We start from the raw sequence: 20785 nt of genomic DNA, 5'->3' as shown, positions 1-20785 counted from the left end.
GATGCCTGGATGACAGATGATGATTTCTTTAACTAGAGTAGTGGTGCCAGTGGAGTTGGAAGATAAATGGACACTTCCAGGTACATTAGGGTGAGGAAATCCGATTAAACTGGCAACAGAAAAATAGCCCTAGCTCAAACAAAGAGGCCCTGGAGAAGAAAGAAGACAGATGTTGATAAAATACCACTTTATTTTGCTTCTTAACCTACCCGGTGTCTCCCTTACCCTAACCCTGTCGCCTTGTTATAAGCAGATAACATTTAGGCGAGGGGCGGGGCAGGCGCCGGCAAAAACCCGGGAACTTGTATTTAAACTGGGGCGGACGTCAGCGGAGAGCAGATGAAAGAACACAAGGCACTTCCGCTTACTCCGGAAGTGAAAGCTCCTAAGTTCCTCCGCAGGCGGAGAGCCAGGGTGGAAGGATGGCCGGGCGGACTGCGCGGCTGGTATTGCTGGCAGGAGCAGCCGCGCTAGCAAGCGGCTCCCAGGGCGACCGCGAGCCAGTGTACCGCGACTGCGTGCTCCGGTGCGAAGAGAGGAACTGCTCGGGGGGTGCACTGAAGCACTTCCGCTCCCGCCAGCCAATCTACATGAGTTTAGCAGGTAAGCCACACCCCGCGGTAGGCCCCGCCCAATGATCTTGGCCCCGCCCCCTAATACCACTCTGTAATGATGTACCTTAGTTCCTCCCTCGGGTCCATTATGGGTGTGAGTGAGTGGAGCCCCAGAGTGGTGATAGCCTGTCAGCCAGGAGCTTCGTTTACTTTTTATTTATTCAGTCAAATGGGCATTTACTACCGCCTGGGTACAAAGTACTGGAATGACACTGAAATCAGACCAGGGTCCTGCCACTGGGGGCTCATAATGCAATGAGATGGTATTTCGAGCCCCCAAGGATTCTTAGATTAAGTAGCATGTAGGGGAGGAAGGAATCGTTTCTGACTTTGAAGAGCTAGGGGCACTGATTAGCTTGGACATTCCTGAAAGGAAGGTCTTCCCGATAGATGCATTAAATTTAGGCCTGTGGCCATAGTGGGCACTTACAGTGTGACAGGTGTCAAAATAGTTATTTTTCACAACAACCCTTAGAGGTTGATTCTCTTAACCTGATTTTTACAAATGAGGAGACTCAGAGAGGTTAGGTGTCCTGTTCAAAGTCACACAGCCAGTAACTAGTAGAGTTTTCAGTTCTGGCCTGTTTGACTACCAGTTTGTTCTCTTCACTGTCTTTTGTTTACCACACAGAAAGAACAGAGAGTGGAGGCCCTGGGTAGATATGGACACATCCTGCAGCTTGGTTTACTCAGGGAGCAGGGTGCCTGAAAAGGAGTCATGGGAAATAAAGTTTAAAAGGCAGGGTGGGGCCTCCAAAGTCAGAGTGAAGAACCTGAGCTTCATTTTCATAGGCGGGGGTTAAGATGACAAGGATTTCTTCCTGGGGAGTGAGAGAAAATCCTGTATTCAGGAAGAGCAAACGTGAACCCAGATGTCCACAGATGGGTCCATCAGATGCGGAAATCTCCGTCTTGGGTGAAAGGAGAAGAGACATCTCTATTTGCTCACTGTACACTCTAACACACACACACACACACACGCACGCACCTTTCCCTCGTGTGTATGTTGCACCATTACTCATCCATCCAAGCAGAAAGTTAGGATTTTCAGATTTCTTCTGGTTTTCTCCAACCTGCAGGCCCTCTTGGCTTGTGTTTGGGTTGGAGCCCCTTTGGGGCTATCTCTGTGCCTCCCTGTGCTGGGGAGTCCACCAGGCCATATTTATCTGTTTCAGGTTGGACCTGTCGGGACGACTGTAAGTATGAGTGTATGTGGGTCACCGTTGGCCTCTACCTCCAGGAAGGTCAAAAAGTGCCTCAGTTCCATGGCAAGGTGAGCTGGAAGGTCAGGTTAAGTATATGGTGGGAGTAAGATGCCTCTAGTTGGATCGCGCTGTTGAAGCAAGCCAAAGTGTGGGGTGATGAGTGTGTGTTTCCTGTCCTCAAAACATGCTGGTTTTCGTATCATCAGATGGGAACAATGTGTCTTGCCTCTGGATTTGAGGTAACAAGATCTGGGAGGTTTTGGGGTCTCCTCAGGGAGTGGTGCTGGGCTGCTTAGAGTGGTTGAGATGCCCACCTTGCTACAAGGACAAATTCCCAGAGTGTCCCCTTGGTATGCTCTCTGTTGCTTCTTCAGTAGGGGTCTGGATTTAAAATAAAAATACCCCCTCAGATTGCCCAGTGAGGCACAGAGGCTCAGCTTGCTGATACCCTTTGATCCAATAAGATCTTATTCTAGGCTGTTGCGGCTGGTAAGAATTATTCTCCCCAGCTTGTCACAGAGTAAGGTGAGGCTCAGAGGGCTGTGGTCAGTGGTAGAAGATGGATTAGTTCTTGTGTCTTCTAGATGACAGGTCTGTGCTGCTTCCACCAACCATACTGAGCCATCAGCACTGGCCTGCCTTGTCTTCCCAGTGCTGTGAATGCTGGCCAGGATAGAGGGATGACTCTCAGCCAGGGAGTGCAGGGGAGCTCGTTGACCTGAAGAGGGACTGCATCTGAGGCTTTGGCCAAGGTCCAGAGCTGAGGAGCTGGCTGGGGACCTGGGGATGCAGCAGGTCAAGCAGAGGTGGGTGGGACCAGCTGGGCATCGCCTGCCCCTCAGGCCCCCTCCATGTGCTCCTTTTTCAGTGGCCCTTCTCCCGGTTCCTGTGCTTCCAAGAGCCAGCTTCTGCTGTGGCCTCTTTCCTCAATGGCCTAGCCAGCCTGGTGATGCTCTGTCGCTACCGCACCTCTGTACCAGCCTCCTCCCCTATGTACCCCACCTGCGTGGCCTTCGCTTGGGTAGGTAACCTGGTAGGATTCCTGTTCTACACCCTCATCTGAGAACGAGGAAGCCTTAGATCCCCATTCTCACCCACCTAGCTTCCCCTCAATTTTCCAGGGTTAAACCTGCAGCTGTGGGGTGGTCCAGCCTGGGGAGAGCAGGGAAGGTGCTGAATCAGGCCTTTGCCTTCTAGAAGATCCTGGGTCTGGCTGTCTGAGAGGGAGGGAGAGAGGAAAGAGACCTTGATCTCGTCCCGAAGCAGGAAGCTGCTCAAACACCAGTAGGACAGTTTACAGACACAGAAGGGAGACGGGTGGTAGGAGCATGCTGGGACCACAGGTCTTTCCCAGGACCCCTGTGGAGGCTTCAAAGCCCTGTCAACCCCAGCCGAGCCCTAGAGGCAGTGGCAGTGACAGTACTCTGTCTAGAGCTTAGACCATCCCTAGAGAAGCTGAAGTGTGTTCCATCTGAGTATCCAGAGAGGTCTCTGAGCTTCACAGAGTGGCTGGTCAGAAGAGCCAGCATCTGGGGCCTGGAGCTGTGTGAGCAACAGGGACTGTGGTACAGATACAAACCACAAGCACCTTGGGGAGGGCATGAGAGGTTGCAATGGATGTCTCTGGATCAGAACTACCATGGTAAACCTTAGGGAAACAGCCCCCACTCACTCACCTTGCTTCCATCAAGCAGCCATTTGTTCAGGTGTTGAGTGCCTACTATGTGCGAGAGATCCAAAAGCATATAAAAACACATGGGTGCCCACCCTCTGGTGCCAGTCACATAAGTACACAACTGAATGTAAAAGGTCAGCTATGAACCAGTGCAGTGAAGGCTAGATCAGTGCTGTGGGGGGTGTGGTGGGGTCTAGACCCGCACGGGGCAATCCAAGAAGGCTTCCGTGAGGAAGGGGTATTGAGGTCAAACCAGAATGATGGGTGAATGTGCACTGGCAGGACAGAGTGTAGGTTATATGAGGACATGAATGCCAGGAAGCCAACCAGGCAGGAAGCTGGGAGGGGGTGTGCAGCAGGTGAGCGGGTGGGCAGCAGGTGGAGCCTGGAGATGGATAGAGGTGGAGAGCCTGCAGGCATAGTAACACTTTAGATCTTGACTCTCAAAACCTCATAGTAACACTTTAGATCTTGACTCCCAAAACCTCATAGTAACACTTTAGATCTTGACTCCCAAAACCTCAGGAAGCAATGAGGGTTTCAGAGAAGGGGCTTCGTGAATACATTTGCCATTCTGGCCTCTGTGTAGAGGCTAGGTTGGAGGAGGCAGGAGTGGATGCAGAGCCTATTTGGTAATTTTCGTGTAGGGCACAGTAGCTAGGCTGGAGAGGTGGCACAGGTCTGGGGAAGGAGGGGCATTAAAGAGAAGTGTGTTTGAGCTGTGTTTTGGAGGTAACATTAAAAATTTTTAATGCGTTTCTTTAACAAACCCATGCACAGCTCTTACTCTGTGCCAGGTATCATTCTAAGCATTTTATAAATATTAACCTTGTTAATCCCATAAAAAGCTTATGAGGTAGGTAGTAGTATTGTCCTCAGTTTACATCAAGGAAACCAAGGACTGGAAAGTTTAAGTTACCTGCCCCAGGAGCCAGGGTTTGGCCTGGCATCTGGCTCCAGAGTTTACACTCTTACCCCATCTTGGCTGTGAGGCGACCTAAGATGAGAAGTGAGAAATCAAGGACAAGCCCTGTGCTTCTGCTTAGAAGACAGTGATAGAAACTGTGAGTGTGGATGTCATCACCAGCGGGGAGCTTGGTGAGAAGAGAAGGGATCTGGGATAGAGGCCCGGGAAACCCCAAAACTTAACGGCTGAATAGGGGAGGAGGAGCCAGCAATGCAGACAGAAAGAGTGGCCAGAGGGGCAGGTGGAAAACCACAGGGCCATCGTGTGGTCGGGGGAGCCCTGGGACAAGGATAAGAAGGAGTCAGCCATTCTCCTGAATTCTACTTCAGTCAAATAGGATGAGACTGAAGGTCTCTGCGGACCTTGGGGAAGCTGATCGTGTCAAGAGCCGGAAGTCTAGGCCAAACCTTGGACTTCAGAGATGGGGACTGGAAGGAGGGCCAGAAGGAGGCTGTGGAACCTCTGGGAAATGGTGCTCCTCCCTAATACTTTCCATTCAATAATATTCATAATCTTTATCAGTTATAGAACTCAGATCACAGGATGGGCATGGTCCTAAGTTCTATACGTACATTTTCTTGTTTAATCCTCATGATATCACTGCAAGCCCTGTGGAAGGCTCAGAGCAGGGAAACATACCCAAAGTTATCAGCTCACAAGGTGGTGACTAGTGGAGGCAGCGTGGCCCCCAGGGCTGTCTGACTCCAGGGCCTGAGCACCTAGCCCCCTCTGGGTTGTCTCCACGTGTGCTGCTGCCTGTTTGTGGGTATCTGCTGTGGGTAGAGACGGGTTCATGCTTGTGGTGGCTGAAGCCCCCATCCCAAGGAGCTAAGCTGAGTGCGAGGTGCAGGTGTGGCCAGTCTGGGAGGCAGGATAGAGGCTGAGGCAAAGAGGGCTCAGGGAGCGAGCCTGGCGAGCTATGAGGTAGAGACCACATCGTCTGGGTGGAGGAGTCTCTCAGGGAAGCACGGGAAGGAGGGGAGCCTGCATCTCCTTCTACGGGATCCGTAGGCCTCGTCAGGCTTAGACATGTGCCCAGAGGGGAGAGGACGTTGGATTCCCACCTCCTGAGCTGGGGGCCCAGCAAGAGCGAAGGTGCAGAAGCTGGTCAGTGTGGGGCCTGGACCAGCATCCTTGGGAAGGTCAGCCTGACTGCTGTGACTGGCTGAAGGGCAGACGAGGGAGTTAAGAGGGAGCAGAGAGGGCTCTGAGTGCCGGACTGAGGGGCCAGAATTGTGTAGACTGGGGCCTGGCATCATTCCAGCCTGTCACTGGTGGGACAGAGCCACCACTCCCTGTTTTTGCCCTCATGCAGAGAAGTGAATTTGGTCCTGGCTAGACGCTGACTCCTTGGAAGGAAAGTTATGACCAACCTAGATAGTATATTCAAAAGCAGAGACCTTACTTTGTCAACAAAGGTCCGTCTAGTCAAGGCTATGGTTTTTCTAGTGGTCATGTATGGATGTGAGAGTTGGACTATAAAGAAAGCTGAGCACCGAAGAATTGACGCTTTTGAACTGTGGTGTTGGAGAAGACTCTTGAGAGTCCCTTGGACTTCAAGGAGATCCAACCAGTCCATCCTAAAGGAGATCAGCCTGGGGTGTTCATTGGAAGGAATGATGTTGAAGCTGAAACTCCAATACCTGATGCAAAGAGCTGACTCATTTGAAAAGACCCTGATGCTGGGAAAGATTGAGGGCAGGAGGAGAAGGGGACGACAGAGGATGAGATGGTTGGATGGCATCACCGACTCAATGGACGTGGGTTTGAGTAGACTCCAGAAGTTGGTGATGGACAGGGAGGCCTGGCATGCCACACTTCATGGGGTCGCAAAGAGTCAGACACGACTGAGCGGCTGAACTGAACTGAATGCAAGCAGGAAAGGTGGGGAAACTGAGGAGAGTTCTCTTGTCCCCTTTCCCTTGGCATTCTTCAAGGGACACTGATGCCTGCCCTTACTGCCCCTCGTCCCTGCCCCTGTTATCACAGGACAGTCCTGCCTGAACTATCTGAACCGAACTCAGAGCCTCCTGGGGTAGACACGCTGGTCTGAGGGCACCTCAGAGAGTTCCTGCCTTCATCTTCATAACACGTGCCAGAGGCTGGTGGTCGCTTCACAGCTCTCACTTTGATCCCGCCTGATTCTGGGGTCTTTCGTCTCACTGGCATCTGCCACTCAGCTTCCGTCTTGGCGAGGATCATACCTCCCAGATGTGTCCTGCCGTCCACCATGACAGGGCCCTTAGGGACACAGCCAGTGATGCCAGGTTGGGAGAGGACAGATACCTGCGGCCTGTGTCTTAGGACACCCTGAGGACATGGGGCCCCCTCTTTGTGCCACCAGGAGGCCCTCGAGGGACAGAGCCTCAGTGCCCACACTCTCTGATGATCCAGTGTGGCTTTTACACTCGATCTTGTGTATTTGCAAGACGGAAAAATCCCAAGCTGTGTGGAGGTTGTGACTGTGGATTTTGTTGTAGGCTGGGTTTTCTGGAGCGACTGGGGCTCCTGATTTTTAGTGAGTTGGGGTGGGGAGGCCCCCCCACCTGCTCCAGGTGAGGTCTTGGGGAGGGGAAGGGGCCTCTGCAGCTTTTTCTCCAGCACTTAGCAGTGCTGACGAAGCTTTGGCATAAGAAGTCAACCCCTGCCTTGACATTTAGACCTGAACTTGGGCTGGGCAGCGGCCAGGCTTTGGAGGAGCCCACCACAGACCTTTGGCTTCATGGAACCGGAGGCCCCTGCTCTCTGCCAAAGCTATGAGGCTAAACTGGTTCTCTGTCCCTTCATCCAACAAGGAAAGGTCCTTTGGGTAGAGTGAGGATGGGGTGCCAGGAAAGGCCAGACTGTCTTTTCAGGATGGTTTATAGTGGTGGGGACTAACTGTACCCGACCTGTGCTGAGGAAACTGGGAAAAGATACAGCAGAATGGTGGCTAGACTTCCGGAAGGACGTCCCTACGGTCAGACAAGCGCCAGTGGAACAGGCAATGGCAGGAAATCAAGGAATCCTTTTTGATGGTGGAAAAAGTCCCCCTCCTCCCGTCTCCATCCACTTCTTGCCCACTTCTCTCTCAGGAGTGAACTGGGGCTGGCTTGCCCTGCCTGAGGCCTCTGGGAGAGGGGGGCAGGATGGCAGCAGGCATCATATTTAACATTCTGCCTCCCCCACTTCTGAGACAGCGAGCTATTTAAAGACCCACTTGTCCCCACCGCGGCGGTGTCAATGACAGCCCCGAGCACTGGGGCTTAGCACTGGGGTCGAATTCTTGACAGATCTGGCTCACTTGGCATCCAACCAGTTTCACGGCTGTGATATTTTTGTCTCAATTTTCTTATTTTCCAACAGACTGAAACAGCCTCCTGCTCTCCTCCACTCAGACCGCCGTGTCCCCCTCCAGTTCCACCCTCCTTGGCACCCTGCCCCTGGCCTCCCCCTTCCTTCAGTGTTCATGCAAAGTTCTTGGCGCCCGTGGCCCTCCTGGCCTGTCTGATTGGCCAGTTACCACCCCCCACCCCCGGCTCCCCATTCTACTCAGGCTTGGCCGAGGGGCCTGGGAGCAGTCATACACTTGGGCCCTCCTGTCCTTCACATCCTTCTGTTCCTAAACTTGAGCCTTAATGACAAACTCTGAGTGAAGAGAAGTAACCTCTTTTCGGTGCATCCTGGTTGGGTCGCTCAGGAGCAGGAAGGAAGGGGCTCAGAGGGGGCTCTTCCTACAGCTGTGGCATCTGTGTTCTGGGACCAAGAGACCCTGGGGCTCCGTGGTTTTCCCTGGAACATTGTGACCTTTGAGGAAGGGCAGTGGTGGGGGTCAGTTCCTGGACATGAAGAAGGAAACAGATATTTCTGGGCTACCTACTGTGTGCCAGGCCCAGGAATAGCCACCACTTACTGAGTGGTTTCGTTGTGCCTGGTATCTTGCAGACATCGTCCTGAGGACCCTCTTGTGCAGCGGGTGCTGTTCTGAACCCTGTTTTGTATGTGAGGCAACTAAGGCTCAGAGAAGCTATTATTTGCTCAAGATCACACAGCTGTTTAGGGGTTGAGACAGAACTTGAACCCAGAGTCCATCTCATGATGGAGGCTCCAGACATCCTCCCCCCAGCCTGGAACTGTGGCTGGGCCAAGGCAGATTTGGAGAGACCACCCTTTCTCAGACTAGACTTCCCTGGCCTCCAAGGAGAGTGGGAGACGGACTTGGGCTCTTTGGCCCTGGTTCTGTAAAGGGGTGTGAGGATCCTACGCTGGTCAGCAAGGTAGGGAGAAGTAAGTGCTAATGTTGAACCCTGTCCTGAGCACTGTGCTGTACACTGTACTTGTTTTGTTGGTTAAATCCTTATCAATACTATGATTATTCCCATTTTACAGATGAGAAAACTGAGGCCCAACAAGGCTAACTAACTTGCCCAAGGACACACAGGAAATGCAGAGGCAGGATTTGAACCCTGGCAGTCTGGCCCTAGGGCCTGCACTCTTAATGACACTATCTCCCAAGTCTGAGGAGGGGGTCAGAAGAGGAACCCCCCATAATGAGACACTCCCCAGGGGAAAGGGGACTTTTCAGGGTGCAGAGTCCAGGCTTCAGGTGGGTCTCTGTAAGTGGAAGGCACCCCGGGGAGGCAGTTGGACGGGGGACCAAACAACCCCAGTCCCTGTCCCATAGAGTGAAGCCCTAGCCCTGTGCATTCCCCCACAAGCCTCCAGCTGCCACTTCGTCTGCCTGTTACCTCCCCATTCCTGCCATGGGTGACAAGGAGACCTGGCTGGCTGCCATTGCCTGCTGCCTTCCCCTCTGCCTCCCTGTCACATTGGCTTTCAGGGCCACTTCCCTGCCCAAGGATGTCCCTGTGCCTGGCCTGCCCAGGAGACCTGGCCCACGTGATTACCTGGGTCCCGTCTCCAGCACTGAGCCTGCTTCTCTCCCTACTCTGACCCGAGCATCACAGACTTCACAGAAGCAGAGTCTGAGGAAGGTCTTCGTCCTGTTCCATTTTCCAGCCTACAGACCAGCGCCCATTACCGTCTCTGGGGAAGGGGGTCCAGTCTCCAGGGATGGGACAGGATGGCTGTCCTCCAAAGACCTGGATTAACCACCTGACATCAGGGCTGGCAAGGGGACAAAGGATCACTTTGGGCACCCCCTGATTTGTCCCAGGGGGGAGCTTGGGCCCAGAAGGGCAGGGCCTGTGCCCAGGTCATGAGGAGCAGAAGCAGCAAGAGTCAGCCCTGAACCCAGGCCAGACGGCCTCACCAGGCTCCCTGAGCCTCCAGAGACTTCCAGGCTTGAGCAGCTTTGCAGCAGAGCTTAGGCCTCCACCCCATTGCTCTCCCCAATTCCTCACAAGCCCCCTCGAGCCTGTGTTAGGGAACTCATCCTACCACCTGACCTTCCTGCTGCATACCAGGGGGAGAGTGGTTTTTTACCCTGCTCCCTCTGCCCCTGCCTGGTCAGTTTTCCTGGTACACTGGACCAAGTGAGCAGCTCCTGGCCTTCACCCATCTCTGGCAGGCCTGTACCACCCTAGTGCACCCCTCCCCACCCCCAGGGCCTTCCAGGCCAGATCTTGGCCGCTTCTTCCTTGACTGGTTTCCCGGACCTCCCACCCAGCCCACCCTTCTTTCAGTAAGTTGGGTTTCAGCAGTCCCTGAAAAAAAATGCCACCACCGACTCCCACGAGAGTGAGGGCTTATTTGCAAGATGATTTGTACTCTCTCCTTGCAGTTAATTTCCAGGAGAAAAGCCTCCAGCAGTCCCTTGGGCCCTTGCCCACCACAGCCCCTCCAGCCCTGCTCCTTTGCTCCTCCCAGATCCAAGCAGCAGCCACTGGCCTGGCGGGTTGGGCCGGCCCAGCCAGGGGAAGGCTGGGCTTCCTCCTCAGAGACTTGGCCCCAGTGGGATCTGCTTGATCTCCCTCCCTTGCTTGCTTGCTCCAGACACACCCCAAGCTGGCTCAAGCCCCTCCACCCCACCCACTTCATTCCCGCCCCCAGAGGCTGAGGTCACTGGCTCCCCTGGCCCGGGTGGTGCTGTCATCACCTGCTAGTTGGGGGAGGAGGTGAGGTTCCCCGGGGGCTGTTGTCTTAGCCATTGAGTAACCAGGGAACTTGACTGCCGGAACTGGTTCCCAGGCCAGGCGGGAACCTGTGGAGGCTGCAGCGTCGCAGCCTTGGGGGGGTTCAGGGGTGGGAAGCTTGAGTGTGAGGGACCCAGACTGGGTTGGGTGGAGGGGCATGGGTTTGTTCAGGACCCAGGGAAGCATGTTTCTCAGCTCCCCTTCCCCAAAGTGAGATGGAGGTGGACCCTCTGGGGGGGGCTTCCCCGCCTCTGGGCACCAGGCTCACCAGCCGCCTCTCTCCTCAGGTCTCCCTCAATGCTTGGTTCTGGTCCACAGTCTTCCACACCAGGGACACCGACCTCACAGAGGTGAGCGCCCTCCCACTCCATCTTCTGCTGGGAACAGTCCCGGAGGACAGGGACAGCGGTGGGGCAGCCCTGGCTCTTACTTCTCCTGCTGACTGGGTTCACAGGACACTTGCTTTGTGCAGAGCCTTTTCAGCCTGTTAGTGCACTTGAGCCTCACTTGACCCTTGTGAGGCAGGTGTGATTACTGGCTGTTCTTAACTGGTGCGGCAGCTGAGCATTTGACAGGTGAGATCACTTGTCTAGGATCCCTCAGCCAGTGAAGGGGGGCAATCCAGACTCGAGCCCTCAGCTGTTGAACCCAGACTGCACTCTGAAGTCTGCGCATGCTCTTCCATTCTGGAGTCTTGGCCGGCACACCTCTAAACCCTTGCTGCTGAGTACATTTTTTTGTTAAATTGTATAATGTGAATACAAGGGTCAGTCTATTGAACTCAGACATAGAACAGCGATAGAGCAAAGGAACATGAGACATCCCCACTGGCCATAGGCCTGGGACTCCCACATTAGACTCTGGCTCTTGCCACCCCCATCCCTGTTGGGTCTTCTCCGGACCCTACCTTCTGTGAAGCCTTGTCCACGGCCTACTCCCCTCACACTGGTCCCTCATCCAGCTCTCCTTGCCCTCAGAAAATGGACTACTTCTGTGCCTCCACTGTCATCCTGCACTCAATCTATCTGTGCTGTGTCAGGTGAGCCCGTCTTGGCTGCTATGGGGGCAAAATCGGGTCCTGGGGGCGGAAAGTGGTCACCAATCTCCCTGCCTGGGGTTGCTGTTCCAGGGCTTTCATCACGCATGCACATAGCATCCAGACGGATCTGGAGGGGACTCTGTGATGGGATGGGAGGCCCTGGCTCTTTCCAAGGAGCTCTATAGCACACGGTCACAGGCTGCCCCTCTGGGACTGTAAGCCTGCCCTGCTGGCCTGGCTCCCCTGCATGGTTGCTGGGGTGAGGGGGGTACTTGAGGGCATGCTGCCGTGGGGACCAGTCACTCTCAGTCTGAGCAGCTCTGGGTGGCGGGGCAGGACCGTGGGGCTGCAGCACCCGGCCATGGCCAGTGCCTTCCGGGCCCTCCTGCTGCTCTTGCTGACGGCGCATGTCTCCTACCTGAGTCTCATCCACTTCGACTACGGCTACAACATGGCCGCCAACGTGGCGATCGGTGAGGCGGGACGGGCTCTGGGAGGACGGGGCCGTCTGCGGAACTGCCGGCTCGGGGTGGAGGTGGGCGTTCGTGCTGTCCCCAGAGAAGGAGGTTCTAGAGAGACCCTTAGGGTGAAGGAAGAGGAAAGAATTTGGGGGTAGGAGAGAGGGGCGGTTGGGGGGAGGCTCCTGAGGGTGGCTCTGGGGTCACAGAGGGGAGACTTGGGGAGGAGAGAAGGAGTCCAGGGAGTGAGCCTCTTCCCACCCCCGCCCGCGCCCAGGCCTGCTGAACGCGGCATGGTGGCTGGCCTGGTGCCTGTGGAACCAGCGGCTGCCGCATGTGCACAAGTGCGTGGCGGTGGTCCTGCTGCTGCAGGGGCTGTCCCTGCTCGAGCTGCTGGACTTCCCGCCTCTCTTCTGGGTCCTGGATGCGCATGCCATCTGGCACATCAGCACCATCCCCGTTCACGTCCTCTTCTTCAGGTGGGTGCCTCTCCCTGCCCAGCACTCACCTCTGTGCCGGCTTCTCAGAAGCCTCTGTGCACCTGCCACCCACCCACCTGGCCAGCTTGCCTGCACCACCCGCCCCCGCCCCCAGGGGACGCTCTCAGAGCTGTGCCTTGCCTCAGTGGGCTCCCCTCTCCGCCCACAGCTTTCTGGAAGATGACAGTCTCTACCTGCTGAAGGAGTCAGAGGCCAAGGTCAAGCTGGACTGAAGGCACTGGAAGCAGATCTGCCCTCTTGAGAATCCTGTCTGTCCCTGCTGGCTCCCCTTCTCCCCCGAAGTCCTTGAGATGATTTGTTTTCCTTTCAGCATCTTGAACTTGGACATGAAGGGTGTGGGCCCAGAATCATGTAACCTGCCCACCCTTGCTCACCCCCACATGACCCCCACAGGTCTTGGCAGACCTGGCCTCGTAACATCAGGGGCTAGAAAATGGGCAACCTCTTTGGTCCCTGGAGCTGAACTGGACTGGAACTGTGTTCTGAGTTCCACTGAGAGGAGGCTGTCTCTCCCTTCCTGTCAGCCTCCTCCTCACATCCCCTCACTGCCGGGATGATTCCCAGAACCCTCTGTCTAGCTGGGAGACCAGGTAGCACAGCCTTTGGGGATACAGTGAGGTCCCTTCTGTTACCCCTGTGCCCTCCTCGGGGCACCGCTAGGTGGCACTAGATGCTTGCTCTTGGGCTGCCCGTTTCCCAGCAGATCTCATGGGATCTAGAGGAAGTAAGCTGTTGGGATTGGGGAGCAGTCTCACTAAGACTTACTCCAGTCAGACCCCCGGGAGGCCTCACCGCACTCCCTCTTTGGAGCCAGGACCCCAGAGAGCGTAGGACAGGAATCCCTCTGGCCCCTGAGCTGCTGTTCTGGTTGGGGGCCCACACATGAGTGTGTGAGGGAGACCAAGTGTGTAGGTTGATGGGGTGGTGGGTGCAGATCTGGGGTGTGTGGGATGCCGGGTGGGGTGGTGAGCATTGGCCTTGTTGCAGTGCTGATGTGTGTGAGTGGTTTTGAAGTGTGTTGTTGGGGGACAGGCAGGTTAGTGTGGGTTAGGGGAATGTGCAGAGACTGAACGTGAGTGCAAGGGAGTGTGAGTTGGGAGGGGATCAAATCATGTGGACAACCACTGACTGAACACCAGCTCTGTACACAGCCCAGGCCAGGCAGAGAGCCAGGATGTCCTCAAGATCTGGCAGGGGTAAGAGTGTCCAGGTTGCATGTGTGTTTACGTGTTCCTTTCTTTTGCACTCCCCTCTCTACAAACCTCATAGAGCTCCCACACAACTCAAGATCACCCCCAGAATCAGCCCCTTGGGAGGCAGAGGGAGGAAGGAAAATGGGGATCCTCCTTGCCTAGACATGGTTTGCCATCCCCTACCCCAGTGCTCTGCCTGCTAAGCCCCTTTGCCACTTCCTGACCCAGGGCCGGGGGATAAGGAGCAATCTGGGGGAAGAGGGGAGAAGACCTTGGCTGGGTCTAGTCTCTGGTCTTCCCAGAAGCAGGCAGGGGCAGTGCTGTGCCTACGCTGTGGTAAAGGTGACCCCTGCCAGTTGCCAGCAGCCATAGCACATTCCTGCTCCACACGGATAGAACACGTGGAGCTCCAGAAACTTTCCATCCCACGGCCGTCTCTGATTGGAGCAGGGAGTCTGCTCCTCTTCCCCTCCCTAGGGGTAAGGGCGCTGAGCTAGGACTCCAACCTCAGGGACTTGGGTGGCCCGTGTTAACTTCTTTTGATACTAAGAACTATTTTAAGGTGGGGAGGGTGGCAAGGGACATTCTTAATAAACCAATTCTCAGCCTCACCTACTGTTTTCGATCTCATTTGTGTGAGTAGGATGGACTGGAGGGAAGAAGACAGAGCTGGCTGGAGGCAGCAGAGGGGCAGAGGGGTCTCTAGCTAGGAACGTGGGAGTGGGGATGGCAGGAACTAGATTCAGGGCAACAGCAGATATGGATGGAGCTCCTGTCCCACTTATCGTGGGGGCTGGAGGGAGTTGGTGCCTGTTTTTCTCCCCTGCCATCTCTGGGTCTTTGTGACTGGATGGTAGCTCCACTGGCCACAAGTTCCACTTACATCTCCTTCCCCTTCTGGGTTCCACTACGCTCCACTTCTATTTATTGGTTCTTAACCTTTCTGAGCTTCCCCTGCAAGTAGGGTACTGCTGAGCGTGGGGATGGAAGGGACCTAGCAGGTGCGGGGCACACAGCAGATGCTGAAGGAGCTCCCTGTGACCCTGGCCTTCCTTAGTTTGGGAAGAATGAGTGTACAGAAACTGACCTTTCTGGAAGCTTCTGGGGGGAAAAGGCCAGGGCCGATGCCTCCCATACCCCCACAACACAAGTCAGAACCCTTCCCCGGAGAGCCACAGACGGCACTTACACCAACTGACGGACTTATTTCTTTATTAGAGGCCACCTCAGACAACAGGGAGTCTAGGCGGGTGAGGGCCATTGGCCCTGCGTGCACGGGGGCCTCACACCCCCACCTTCTTCTGGGCCCACGTGAAGAAGATGCCCTTGACATCGTCTACACCTGTCTGAAGGTGGGCAGGCATGGTGTAGGTGCGCAGATCCCGCACCTCATAGCCGCTCCGCACCAGGGCCTCCCTCACCTCCTCCTCGCGCACGGGCACCACCGCCAGCCTGGCCTCCCCAGCCAGGTACCATGACTCCTCCAGGGCTCCGATGAGGAGGAGGTGCCCCCCAGGCCTCAGCAGTGTGGTGATGTGGTCCAGGGCCCGCTGGAAGCTGGCCAGGTCTGGACTCACAGCCTCCAGGCAGAAGGCAGAGACCAGGGCGTCGGCAGGCAGGGGTGCCAGGCCTCCAGCACCCAGGGGCTGGGGCCGGTGCACATCGATGGGCAGGATCCTCTTCACCCTGGCTCGCAGCTGGCACTCCTTCTCCTGCCAGGATTCCCTGTTTGGGGGCAGAAGGCAGGGTCAGGACCAGGGTTCTGGCCCCCCACACTCAGTTCTCTGTTGGATCCCACCAGCCACTTCCGGGAAACCCCCTACCCAACCCTCAACCCCCCAGCCCTTACCCCTTGCCCTCGATAAGGCAGACATGCTGGCTGTACACGCTCCAGTCAAAAGCCCCAGGCTCTTCTCGCAGCCAGAGCCTCAGCTCCTGGCGGTTCACCTCCAGGAAATCTGTCATGGTGATGTCCTCAAAGTGGGCACAGGCGCTGAGCAGCTGGTATATAGTGGGTCCTGAACCGATGTCAATGAGGGTGCGGCCAGACACCTCACCTGGATGGGCAGAGGAAGTGGGCCCTGGTGCTAGGCCTGCAGCCCCCAGCCTCAGTCATTGCCTCCCTTTCCTGCTTCTTCCCTGCTTCTCTCTGTTCCTTCTCCTGGTGTTGAGTGAGTGTCTATCTGGAAAAACCATTAGCTCTGGAGTTAGACGGACCAGGAGCTGAGTCCTGGCTCCAGCATCGGCTGACTTACCTTGGGAAATGAACTTAACCTTTCTGAGACTCAGGTTCCACAACCATTAACTACGCCTACCAGTGAGGATTAAGTTGGGGAAACTCAGATGCCTGGCAGCCCCTCTCCTCTGCCTGTTCCCAGCGTTCTGCCTTCCCCACCTCTCCTCTCAGTTCTGAGTGTTCTCCACTCGGAACCCCTCTCCTCATCTCTCTCCTCTCACGTGAGGGTTCCTGCTCCTCTTCCTCTTCTGTTTCACCTCTTAATTTGACCTTGGGCTCTCGCGTGCTGCCCCTCTCGTTCCCTGATGAGTTTTTGTCACGTTTCCCCCAGCGCTCACCGGTGGCGAAGGTCTGAGCCAAGCAGCGCAGCTTCCAAGGCCCGACGCCGTCGGGGCAGCTCAGGTCCCCCCTCGGGGGCGCGTAGTTGTTGCGGAGGTAGGCGCGGGGCTCAAAGCGCTGGTAGGCCGAGGAGACCGCCGCCAGGCCCGGGTCTGAGTCGGGCACCAAGCCCGCCGCCTGACTCCGGTCTGTCCCGCTCATGCTGCTGCCGCGGCCACCCTTGCGCCCGCTCGCCTTTATCTGCGGCGCGACCCCCGCCCGCCAGCCCTGGCCCCTCCGGTGCGGGGGCGGCGGCTGAGCGATGAGCTGCCTGGGGCCACGCGCTGCGTCTTCCCTATGCCATCCATCTCCTTTAATGTCCCAACAGCAGACACACGGGGGTGGTATGGGGGGGAGCATCCGTCCCCGCCCCTGCTCCACCATTGCTCCCGGCTGCCCTCCACTCTTTGCCTCATCTGCCCTCCAAGACCAGCTCCTGCGCCCTGCCCCTCAGCTTCCTATCCCCAGACTCCATAGACCCCCGCAGCCACCAGTCCCAGCACCTCCACGTCGCCCCTCTCCAGTCCCGCATTCACCCCTTTTGCCTGGCATCCCTTCCCTTCTCTTTTGCCAGAGTTCAAGTTAGCCCTCTCCACAGTTCCCAGCTCCCAGCGCTCTCCACCAAGGGCCCAGTCCCCCGCCAGGCTCCCTATCTCCAGGACACCCTGTCCAACATCCACCCCGTTTCTTAGTAAGGCCCCCCCAGCTCCCCTCCTCCAGGCCTCTCTTCAGTCCCAGCGTTCTCTAGCATTCCCATCCCACAGCCCCACCCCCCCGCCCCGCTCCCCACCCTGACTCCAGAAAGGACAGTCCGTTCTGGCCTCCCCCACGGTCTCGGTAGCCCTGGAGCTGCACAGCAGAACTCCAACCCCGCCCGTCAGATGGCAGTGACGATAGGCGAGGCGAGTGGGGCTAATGCGTGCAGCGGAGGGAACAGCCCGGCCTCCCCTGCAGGCCCTGCGGGCTTCCAGCCGCGTATCTCGCGGAAGGCTCAGGATGTTCCCGTCAAGTCTAGGGCGAGGGGCCCAGGTGAGGACGGAAGGGCGCAGGGTGCATTCTCCAGGCTGCCAGGGCTCCCAGGGGACACGAGCCCAGCCTCGGACACCAAGGGATTAGGTGTGTCGACTGGTCTGGAGTCTGACCCCTCTCATCTCACAGCCCACACTCCAAGCCAATCTGGGGGAGCAGAACCAGGCCAGGCCTGCTTGGCCCTCCAGGGCCTGCTTGGCACTCCAGGTACCAGACTGTCAAGATGCCAGGTTCTCCCCTCCTATCCCCCCAAATAGGAAGTAGATTCTTCGGAGGCCATCTCCATGGTCTTCCTGGAGTGGGACCCACCTCTGACCAAGTCTAGTGCCTCTCCACCCTGGGTAGGCTACCAGTCCCTGCAAAGATGGAGCCCAGGCCTCCTCCATGCCACCCGCCCCCCACACCTTGTCCAAGAGAAAGTGTCTTCTAGTTAGGCCAGGCAGCCAGGTTGGGGCATGAGTTACTGCAACAGCTGCAGAGGTCACAGACAGGAACCTGACCCCCTACACACACCCTACCCCCAACAACCCACCTTGGGCTCCCAGGCCAGGGAGGGTGGAACACCTGACCCCAACCAAGGATTGATTCTGTCTGGATTCAGAATCAAGAGAGAGGTCAGCCCTGGGGTCACTGACCCCATCCACACCCTGGCACAGCTGACAGTCCTGGTGCCAGCCCCCTCCTTATTCTCCATGAGATCATTTCAACAAACCCTGGATGCCAACTGGCCTCATGGGCACTGCACAGTGCCAGAGGACTAGAGGCAGAGGCCAGGGCTCACGGCAGTCAGGGGGACTAGGCAGATAGCCACCCTGTTTACAGCTCTGTCCCTACAGCCCCTCCCCTCAAGCGTGGGGTGACCCACCAATTCTGCCATATTTAGCTGAGATGCAGGGCCTGTTCCCAGAAGTGAGCATTGGTGGGGACACCAACGGGCGGGCCCCTCAACCACAAGGAAAGAGACGAAACTCTGGCACGTGATTGAGCGTTTATTGCAGCACTAACAGAGGGTGCTGGGGGCTCCACCCTGCCTCTGCCCTCTTCACGTCCCCCTCCCTCCAGTCTCCTTCCCAGAGCACTCCAGATCCTCTTACAGTTTTTCTTCACCCTTCTCTGAAGCTGAAATCTGGACTGGGGTCACTGCTCTCAGGGACCTCTTGCCCTCATCAGCTTCTTCTGCCCTTCCTCCTGGGACTGGGGGTACTTGGCTGTGCTGGCCCCCAGCTCTTCACCTTTTGTGCCCATTGTCCGCTCCCCTCCCTCTGGGAACTCAGGAGATCCAGGCATCCTGGCCTCTGGCTCCCTCCTCCCCTAGCCCCCAACTCTGGGCAAACTACGAAGCATCCGTGACCAGCAGCTCCCCTCCATGGTCCTAGCCAGGAAGGGCCCAGCCCAGGGCAGGCACAGTGGAGCCCGAGTCACGGTCCCTCTCAGCCTCTCTGTGCTTCCTGAGACATGGAGCGAGACAGGGAGCGACGAAGGGTGCCGGGCTTGCTGACAGGCACCACGGGAGGCAGCTGCTTGGTGATCTCGGCCACATCCTGGCGGTCCACGCACTGGCCTCCCAGGGCTGTTTCCAGTGCCAGCAGCTCCTGCAGCTGGATGGGGGTCTCCTCGCGCTCCTCCTTGGTGCCCACCTTGGCGGGGGTGAAGATGGGCAGAGGCAGCACCCGCTGGTAGGGCAGCTGGTACTCCTGCAGCCCACGGCCGAGGATGCCCATCCGCATCACCAGCCAGGGGGAACGCTGCACCAGCGCCTGGCACTGCCCCTGCCGGTGATAGGTCTCATGCCGCTGGGTATCCTCCTCATGAAGGGAGCAACTGGGAAGGAGAAGCGAAGGGACGCTGAACCCGAGAGCTGCTGCCCGCCACTCACCAGCGGGGCAGCAGAGCTCCCTGGGGCTGCTGGAGGGGCAACTCCACTTTCCCCAGCAGGCACTCTCCTGGCCCCCACCCCCAAAACCTCTCCCAGGCTTTGTGCTCTGGTCTCATGAGTCTCAGGAAAGGTGCTCTGAGAGGATGGGGGACCCCTGACTGGCCAGCACTCACCCCTCCTCAGGCCTTGTGGACAGCGTCAGATCCTTCCACTCAGCCCAGAAGGCCTCTCGCCGCTCACAGTTCTCCTCTGACACCAGGCAGCTCAGCTCTGAAGTGGCCATGATGACTGCTCACTCCCTCTGGGCTCTCTTCCTCCCAGGCCCTTTAAATAGCCCCCTCCTCCCCCTCTTTCAGGGGCTATTTTCAGCCCCTCTGGCGTCAGATGCTATAAGCAGAGCCAAGACTCACTGATGGGGGACTCTGAGCCCAGGGCAGGGCTGGGGGGGGCGGTACCCAGATTCTGGCTGCCCCCAGGTCAGAGGTCAGCTTCTGAAGAGATCAAGATGCTCCAGTGGGGGCAGGGGTCCCCAGAGTGACACCTCCAGGTGTCTGACACTCTTCAGATACTACCCGTGACCAGGCACATGCCCAGCCTCGTGCCACCTTGGCACTTGCCATCTGCCCCACCCCTTCCCCTCGCCCAGGGAGGACAGCGGCTTGTCTGTAAACAGAGCGGGAAACAGTAGGAACCAAGGCCTCCTCTGGGCGCTGTACCAGGCCGTCAGGTCCTGTTCCGCTGCTCTCCTCTGCCTGGGCTCAAGGGCACGTCACACCTCCGACCATGCCCCTCCACCAAAAGGACAGTGCCATTCCTCAGGTGTCTGCCCCCAAAGGCCTGGCTCCCAACCACCTCCCCAGCAGGGGCACTGGAAGTTAATTCCACTCCTGGGATCCTGGACACGAAAGAGGGGGGAGGCGGCCCCCCGACTCTACCCCCTCACTCAGCTGGGGTGAGACGGGACTCCAGCAGTTCCAGTGGGTGGCAGCCAGTTCTGGCTCCAGCCCCCAAATCAGCCATAATGAGGCTGTCTGAGTAGGGGGCAGCGTCCACCCCCTCTGGGCCTCATTTTCCTCACTTTCTGTTCACAGTGGCCTTACCAGAAGAGCTCTGGGGGCTGCCAGCTCCAAGATGCCATCAGGCGGGGCCTGGCTCTGTCCCCAGGGAGCAAGCCAGTCGAAGGGCTTGTAGGGACAGCCCCGCCCCCAGAGCAGCAGCGTGTGCAACAGGAGGCTGGCACACGGGGAAGGCACGGGGGAGGAGCAGCAGGGGTGTCACTGAGTGGACAAAGCAAGGGCACCAGGAAAGCCAGGGACAGAGGCTGTGATGAGACCCTAGCAGGCAGGCCCGTGGGCCCCCTCTTGATTACTGAGCACTACACCCAATCCTTGGCGCCTTTCATCTTACACAGCTTTAGCAAAGTAGGAAATGGAGGCTCAGGCAGGCAGACCTGCCGGGGGTCACATGCCTAGCCGGGCCCAAGAGGCAACACCCCCACCCCTGAGTCTAAGCAAGTCAGCCCCTCAGGAAGCCTGCAGGGA

General features: G+C 57.2%; 3 protein-coding genes across 5 annotated transcripts; 1 reads left to right on the top strand and 2 right to left on the bottom strand.

Moving 5' to 3' along the window:
- Positions 1-364: 364 nt before the first annotated feature.
- PGAP3 (post-GPI attachment to proteins phospholipase 3) lies at positions 365-14336 on the top strand. Of its 3 annotated transcripts, XM_019981994.2 has the most exons (8): positions 368-603; positions 1790-1887; positions 2688-2840; positions 10823-10885; positions 11513-11574; positions 11911-12047; positions 12310-12511; positions 12681-14336. In XM_019981994.2, exons 1-8 carry the CDS (start codon positions 423-425, stop codon positions 12742-12744), a joined length of 960 nt encoding a protein of 319 aa, XP_019837553.1. In that variant the 5' UTR covers positions 368-422; the 3' UTR covers positions 12745-14336. The 3 variants fall into 3 exon arrangements, with proteins under 3 accessions (XP_070629509.1, XP_019837555.1, XP_019837553.1); XM_019981996.2 differs by lacking the exon at positions 2688-2840 and having other exon boundaries at positions 367-603; XM_070773408.1 differs by lacking the exons at positions 11911-12047; positions 12310-12511; positions 12681-14336 and adding an exon at positions 11665-11903 and having other exon boundaries at positions 365-603.
- Positions 14337-14920: 584 nt separating this feature from the next.
- Positions 14921-16524, bottom strand: PNMT (phenylethanolamine N-methyltransferase). The gene is made up of 3 exons (XM_019981900.2): positions 16300-16524; positions 15575-15782; positions 14921-15450 (listed from the first exon to the last, which is right to left on the bottom strand). Exons 1-3 carry the CDS (start codon positions 16499-16501, stop codon positions 15009-15011), a joined length of 852 nt encoding a protein of 283 aa, XP_019837459.2. The 5' UTR covers positions 16502-16524; the 3' UTR covers positions 14921-15008.
- Positions 16525-18337: 1813 nt separating this feature from the next.
- Positions 18338-19645, bottom strand: TCAP (titin-cap). The gene is made up of 2 exons (XM_019981901.2): positions 19418-19645; positions 18338-19189 (listed from the first exon to the last, which is right to left on the bottom strand). Exons 1-2 carry the CDS (start codon positions 19525-19527, stop codon positions 18799-18801), a joined length of 501 nt encoding a protein of 166 aa, XP_019837460.1. The 5' UTR covers positions 19528-19645; the 3' UTR covers positions 18338-18798.
- Between the last annotated feature and the right edge of the window lie 1140 nt (positions 19646-20785).

The sequence above is a fragment of the Bos indicus genome, chromosome 19 (genome assembly GCF_029378745.1).
Source record: "Bos indicus isolate NIAB-ARS_2022 breed Sahiwal x Tharparkar chromosome 19, NIAB-ARS_B.indTharparkar_mat_pri_1.0, whole genome shotgun sequence".
Taxonomy (NCBI): Eukaryota; Metazoa; Chordata; class Mammalia; order Artiodactyla; family Bovidae; genus Bos; species Bos indicus.
Note: the sequence above shows the minus strand (reverse complement) of the source record. Positions and strands in the feature narration are given on the sequence as shown.